Consider the following 7,880-nt stretch of genomic DNA (forward strand, 5'->3'; position numbering starts at 1 on the left):
GCAATCTACAGATTCAATGCAATCCCCATCAAAATCCCAACACAATTCTTCACAGACCTTGAAAGAACAGTACTCAACTTCATATGGAAAAAGAAAAAACACAGGATAGCCAAAACATCCCTGTACAATAGAGAAACTTCCGGAGGCATCACCATCCCTGACTTCAAGCTCTATTACAGAGCTATAGTCCCGAAAACAGCTTGGTATTGGCACAAAAATAGACAGGTAGACCAATGGAATAGAGTTGAAAATCCTGAAATTGACCTACACACCTACTAACACCTGATTTTTGACAAACAATCCAAATACATACGCTGGAACAAAGAGAACATCTTCAACAAATGGTGCTGGCACAACTGGATGCAAACATGTAGAAGACTACAGATAGACCCAAGCCTATCGCCATGCACAAAACTTAAGTCAAAATGGATCAAAGACCTCAACATAAACCCAGCCACACTGAACCTACTAGAAGATAAAGTGGGAAATACCCTTGAATTAATTGGTGTAGGAGACCACTTCCTGAACATAACACTAGTAGCACAGACACTGAGATCAACAATTAATAAATGGGACTTCTTGAAACTAAGAAGCTTCTGTAAGGCAAAGGACATAGTCAGCAAGACAAAATGACAGTCCACAAACTGGGAATAGATATTCACCAACCCCACATCTGACAGAGGGCTGATCTCCAAAATATACAAAGAACTCAGGAAACTATTCTCGAAAACACCAAACAATCCAATTAAAAAATGGGGTACAGAACTAAATAGACAATTCTCAATAGAGGAATCTAAAATGGCTGAAAGAAACATAAGAAAGTGTTCAACATCCTTAGCCATCAGAGAAACGCAAATCAAAACAACTCTGAGATACCATCTTACTCCTGTCACAATGGCTAAAATCAAAAATACCAATGACAGTTTATGCTGGAGAGGATTCAGAGAAAGGGGAACACTCCTCCACTGCTGGTGGGAGTGCCAACTTGTACAGCCACTTTGGAAATCAGTATGGCGACTCCTCAAGAAAATGGGAATGAGTCTACCACAAGATCCAGCAATTTCACTCCTAGGCATATACCCAAAAGAAGCACATTCATACAACAAGGACATTTGTTCAACCATGTTCATAGCAGCATTATTTGTAATAGCCAGAAACTGGAAGCAGCCTAGGTGCCCCTCAACTGAAGAATGGATACAGAAAATGTGGTACATTTACGCAACAGAGTACTACTCAGCAGAAAAAAACAATGGAATCTTGAAATTTGCAGGAAAATGGATGGAACTCAAAGAAACCATTCTGAGTGAGGTAACCCAATCACAAAAACACAAACATGATATGTACTCACTCATATGTGGACCTGCTTTATGATACATAGTAGTGACCGTGCTTTATCAGAGCTGTTTTTAATGTTGTTGCTCAGAATGGTTTTCTTCCAGATGATGATTGAGAAGCTAATTTTAAAAAAATGGTGCCAGGTACCACAAGGGTAACAGAACTGTGCTGTTTTTCTGGGATTTTGTTTTTTACTTTTTTTTTTTTTAATGGAGAGTGCTGGATGTCTCTACAATTTTGTTTAAATGACTGCAGAACCTGGAAAAGCTGTTGCTGCTATTGATGCATAACATACTGCCATTATTATATATATATATATATATATATATATATATATATATATTGAATTTTTGGAAACTTTAGCCGTGCTGTCAACTTTGGAAAAAACTATTCCAGTTTACCGAGTTCAGTTGGCATTGTACAAAAATTGACAGCCATATTGGTCTAGAAATGTTGAACTTAATTTTTTTTTCCATTTGTACAGGGGTAACACACTGTATTAAAAATGTAAGGTCTTAAAAAAAAGAAGGGATTTTGAGAGCCCATCCCATATGAAGGGATGCTCTCTTGACCTGGACACATGGGGAAGGGCCTAGGCCTGGCCCAGGATGATGTGGTAGACTTTGGGGAGCCTCTTTTGAGGGCCTTACCCTGCCTGGGGAGTGGAGGGGGGATGGCTAGGGGCAGGTGGGATGTTGGGGGAGTTGAGGGAAAGGGAGAAGGGATTGACATCTGAAGCAAGCTTGTTCCTAATTTGAACTAATAAAATAAAAAATAATAAAAACGGAAAAAAGAAAAATAAAATGATTGAAAATAAACAAAAAGAAAAAAAATCCCTGCAAAACCTAGGTGGCAAAGTCTTGTGGGGGGGGAAATCCTGACCACACCCTCTTGGGGCTGGAGACAGGTGTCGCTGACCATACCCTCAGAGTGATGTGGAAAAGGTTTAAAAGTTAGGGGCACCCAAGTGAAGCCCCTTCTTCTCTTGCTCCCTGCCGCCTTTATCAGTCTATATCTGGCTCCATATGGAGTTCCTCATTAGAGTCCTTGTGATTTCAGAGTTGATCCAGTGACCAACAACTCTCCTACATTCTTGACCTATCAGACACAGACTTTCTTACTCTCAGGAATAGAGAAATTCCCCAGGCAGAAACTATAGAACATCTGCTTAGCTGACACAAAAATCCATGGGCAGCTGCATGCAACGTTTTTTTTTTAAAGCTAAATTAAAGCTTTATTATCACAGCATCGTCTACATATTAATGAAAATGGCAGCCCAATATGAAAAACAGTTGAGTCTTCCAGCAAGGCTAACAGAAAATATGGATTGGAATGCCCTTGCAATAATTCTGGAAATCCTAAAAATCACAGTAGTTTTTAATAAAAACTTCATGCTGCACACTCCAATCTTTGGAGGAATAACTTGTTCCATCAAAAAGCCATGAAACAAAACCCTTCCATATAGGAGAGAAGTAAGTGTGGCCCAGTTATGGACAGCTTAGTGTATAATCAAGACTTTTGAAGCACACCTTTCTTCTACAAGGTGTTTCTCTTCAAGGACCCCTGGGGGGGCACTGCATAAAACTGTAAAGGCAAAGCCTAAGTAGCAATGGAGATTCAGGATGTTGGAGATGTTCAAGGCCTAACATTCAGCTTTGGACAACCAATAGTAGGGTTCATCCCTGGGAGAGGCTAATTCTCCTTTCCTCAAGAGTTGTCTGTTGTCTTTGTCTAGGGGCAGGACCCCAGGACTTTCCTCTTGCCATGTTAATATGCTCACTGATATTGCAATTGTCCTGGTTTGTTTATGTGGCCATTTCTAGGAGAGACTGTCTCCCAGCAGACTTCCTGGTATTCTAGCTATCACAATCTTTCTGCCCCCTCTTCCTTGATGCTCACTGAGCAGTAGATGCAGGCGCTGTGATGTAGATGTAGCCAGTTGGGAGGGCTCCCATCACGTGTTGATATTTATATTGTGTTCATTTGTGGTTTTCTGTGATGGTCTCCATTTTCTGGAAAGACAGGCTTCTTGGATGAGGGGTGGTAATGCACGAATCCGTGGGTATAAGGGTAAGATTTAGAATGTTGTGAGGAATTGTACTGGTCTAGTAAAGTGGCAGCAGTAGATTCTTTTCTAAGGACAATGGGGAAGCTGGCTAGATTTCCAGTACCAGGCATGATTTCCCTCCTGTTGAGTGGCCCTTAAGTCAACAAGAGAGCTGTTGGTTGCCACAGAAAAGTGAGTGCCACTCATTGCACCTTTATATTGCCGGTAATTGTCAGGGTTCATGAGTGTTGCAGCTGGGGGAGGGTGTTTGATTGCTTCCTTCCATTGGCACCTTGCATTGTATTTTCTGGAACCATGAAAGCCAGACCACAGGAAGAGACTTTCTGGCTACATCCAGTTCAAACCATCTTAGTATGTGGTGTCTTCGGCAACAAGGGCCTACCCTTCACCCCTGAGAGACAAGGGGTACACACTCCTGGGGTTTTACTAATCTGTCTTTCTTGTGGGGAGCACTACCAGCCCGATTGGCTCAACTTCCTTTAATGCACACGCACACGCACACGCACGCACGCGCGCGCACACACACACACACAGTTTTGTATATTGTATATGATTTTAGGTAAATATAAAATAATCTTGAATACACATTTCCATAGAAACATTCTTTGAAATATAGGTTAAGACAGAAACAATCTGAAAGTCCATAAAAACCTGTGATAAATAAAGTGTGCTCCCCCCCACCCCCACGCTATGTAGAACAGAATGGAGAGGGCTGCTGGTGGAGCACTCCCTTGCTTGTCACAGTAGAATCCAGATCTCCTAGCAACTGAATAGCCTCAACGAAACAAATCCCTGAGGCTGAGACCGCGGCCCCACAGTCAGGAATATGGGAGACCACAGGCTGCCAGGGAACCAGGCCCGGAGGACACCAAAGCCAACATCTCAGGATACGACCAGCAAGTCTGTGTGGAAGGACTCTTCCAAGTGTTTCTTAAAGCACAAGAAAGAGCAGCAGCTAAGGTTGCCCACCTCCGTGGAGGGTCAACAGCGACTCTTCGTTAAGGAACGTCCAGATGAATTTAAGAAAGTCGGGACACCAAGTGAAGGGCTGATTCCACGCAGCAACATAGAGAGTACCTTTTTCCCTATCATTTCCCGCGGAATTCGCAGTCCCGTCGCCAACAAGAACCAGAGAAAGCTGCCTGAGGACTCAGGACTGTATCATCCACTTTTGCCAGTCCAGCAAACACGTAGAACCTTCTGGGACGACATAGGTATGCGCCAGAATAATCATCTGCTGGCTCCCTGGCCTCGAGGAGAAGAGAATTCTGCAGACATATTAATCAAAATGCTGGAAACACCAAAACCTAACCGGATGCTGGAGAACAAGTGGCCGTATTGGGAAGATCACAGGGAAGCAACCAAGCAGCCCACCAACTCTGGCAAACAGTCTCAAGTAAAATTAGATCTGGAACCTCACAGGCTTTCCTGGTCATGTGAAGGCAACTGGTTCCATGACGGCAAACACAGGAGACAAGATATGCTTAGCTCTATTTACTATAAATATATATACAAAGGAGGGGATGACATCTGTGAATGGGCTGAGCCTTGTCGAGAGCCCATGCAACAAAATGACACCGGATATGAAAACCAAACAAGCTATGAAGAATCACCTGCCAAGAAAACTGATCTGCCTACATTTGATGTCAGGTATGGCAGGAAAACGAGCAAAGTGAAGGACAGCAGACTCTCCAAACAGGACTCCAACTTTGATATAAAACTCCAAAAACCACAAGACCCTCATAAAGCCACCAAGGAGCTTAAGTATGAATCACCATACCTGAAAAACAACCAATGGAAAACACTAGGAAATGAAGACCCTGTAACAGATTCCAATGAACTTGAACTTCAAGATGAAAACATTGGTAATCCAGAAATCATTGAGGAAGCTTATGATCCAACTGACTGGAAATACTTCATAAGCAAGGATGACAATTCTACACTAAGCACTCTTGAGCAGATGTTTATGAAGAAAAGATGGGGTTATGAAAGTTCTACTCTTGCTTCAAACATGTCTAGAGATTATTTTTGGATCATGGATACAGATGATGATGACGACGACGATGAGCATGAGGATGACAACAATGATGAATGTAAAGAAGAGGAAAAAGTGAAGGAACAGAAGAAAGAAAATAACTAGATGGCTTTCTAATTGTGACTTATTATATTGGCTATATCTTTCATTTTAAGCATCAATCAAATTATACATCATTACATAGAAATCAAATTATACATCATGAAATAATTCTAATAGAACATCTGCCTTGCCTTCACGAATATGTTATGTATTTTATCAACTACGGGATGAATATTCACATGTACTTTTCCAACATTTTTGTAGCATTGAAGCAATTATATCATTACATGGATCAATTATAAGAATGTACACAACCATTCATAAAAACAATTAGTCTAAAGAAGATCCAGTGATGACACTAAAAATGTAAGAAGAATCTCAAAACATCACAATTGCACAGGATAAAAGGAAACTCATACAGCTCTCTGTGGATTAAAACTTAATGAAATAACTGTAGCAATTATTTCGTCAACCAAAAATTGAAATCAATTGCCAAATAAATGTGAATTCATCTTCTGTGATAGTAGCTGTTACTAATGTTTTTAATTTCAAATTCATTTTGGTGTGCACCACATTAATTTCAACTTTTATGTTACAGATCATTCACAAAGCAATGGATATTTTCTTTTTTATTTTTATTTTTTTTATTAGTTCAAATTAGGAACAAGCTTGCTTCAGATGTCAATCCCTTCTCCCTCTCCCTCCCCTCCCCCAACATCCCACCTGCCCCTAGCCATCTCCCTCCACTCCCCAGGCAGGGTAAGGCCCTCAAAAGAGGCTCCCCAAAGTCTACCACATCATCCTGGGCCAGGCCTAGGCCCTTCCCCATGAGTCCAGGTCAAGAGAGCATCCCTTCATATGGGATGGGCTCTCAAAATCCCTTCTTTTTTTTAAGACCTTACATATTTAATACAGTGTGTTACCCCTGTACAAATGGAAAAAAATTAAGTTCAACATTTCTAGACCAATATGGCTGTCAATTTTTGTACAATGCGAACTGAACGCGGTAAACTGGGATAGTTTTTTCCAAAGTTGACAGCACAGCTAAGGTTTCCAAAATTTCAAATTTATATAAAAAGGACCAATAATGGCAGTATGTTATGCATCAATATTTTCATTTATTCTCTTTGTACATGTTCTGTGAGAACAGTTAAGATTTAATATTTTCACAATTAAATCCTTAGCACATATGGGATTTGCAAATACTGCAATCTCATAGCACCTTTTACTACTTTGTTTTTTTCCTGCAGAAAGTGTTGAAGTATCTCACTTGTCTTTCTTTTACTTTCATAGTCTATGCTTTATTTTACTTGTTTTTTTTTCTCCAGGCAGGCTTTTCCTGTGTAGCTTTGGAGCCTGTCCTGGAACTAGCTCTATAGACCAGGCTGGCCTCGAAATTACAGATATCTACCTGCCTCTGCCTCTCGAGGGCTGGGATTAAAGACATGTGCAAACACCTCCTGGCTATAGACTACATTTTTAATGCCATATCCAGAAAGTTAATACTCACGTAAATGTCCCAATGATTTCTCGCTGTGTTATTTTCTTCCTAACAGTGGTGTTCTGATGTCAGAGATTACATTTAAATGTTTAGTAATTTTGTTTTTTGGTTAGGTTCTTGGTAACTAGAATATGCAGAGGACAAAATGGATGATCAAATAGTTGGTAAAAGAATTGAGAAACAGGTAAAGCACTTTAAAATAGAAGGCTTATTTTTATTCTACAACATTCCCCTCACATGTTAACAATTGACACATTTCTACAATCATCTTTACCCTTTGCAAACATTGTGAAGTTGTCCCCGCCACTGGTTACTTCTTTTTTCCCTAAAGTCATTTTGCTGGCTGGATATAATAGACAGTTTCTATTGGATTGCATGCATTTGTCATAATTTTTCATAACCACATATGCCTAGGAGACTTTATAATGATGTGTGTCATTCAGTGTATTAACCTTCCCCTTTATCCAATGGTATCTTCATACATACTACTCCATTTTTAACATAACTACTGAAATATCTGAATGCAAACATGAGCAATCTTATTTTGGAAATTAAATTTGAGTACATCTAGCAGTAATTAGAAGTATGTCAGCATGCAGTGGTTCACTGGAAGAGTTGTGGTGTCCAACAGGTGGCAAAGGTGGGTTAAGTCTCTGACCTCCCCCAATACATAATCAAAATGCCAATTTGTCTCCTATTGTAAAATTTCATTCAATGTTATCAATGCATCATCAGAAAGCACCATATTTTGGGTCATAAATCAATTTTACAATTGGCTGACTTTCCATTTTAGCTTTGTGACCTTGTATTTCATGGATTCATTTTCCTCATATAGGAAAAGAAAACCATGCCATTAAACTCAAAGACATTTTGATGAGAATCATAGGTCTATTTTTTAT

The 7,880-nt window shown here is 40.1% G+C and overlaps 1 protein-coding gene across 1 annotated transcript; it reads left to right on the forward strand.

Moving 5' to 3' along the window:
- Positions 1-4,229: 4,229 nt before the first annotated feature.
- LOC103159402 lies at positions 4,230-5,543 on the forward strand. Its single transcript, XM_027433256.1, has one exon. The coding sequence runs from the start codon at positions 4,230-4,232 to the stop codon at positions 5,541-5,543; it is 1,314 nt and encodes a 437-aa protein (XP_027289057.1).
- Positions 5,544-7,880: the final 2,337 nt, after the last annotated feature.

The sequence above is a fragment of the Cricetulus griseus genome, chromosome X (genome assembly GCF_003668045.3).
Source record: "Cricetulus griseus strain 17A/GY chromosome X, alternate assembly CriGri-PICRH-1.0, whole genome shotgun sequence".
NCBI lineage: Eukaryota > Metazoa > Chordata > Mammalia > Rodentia > Cricetidae > Cricetulus > Cricetulus griseus.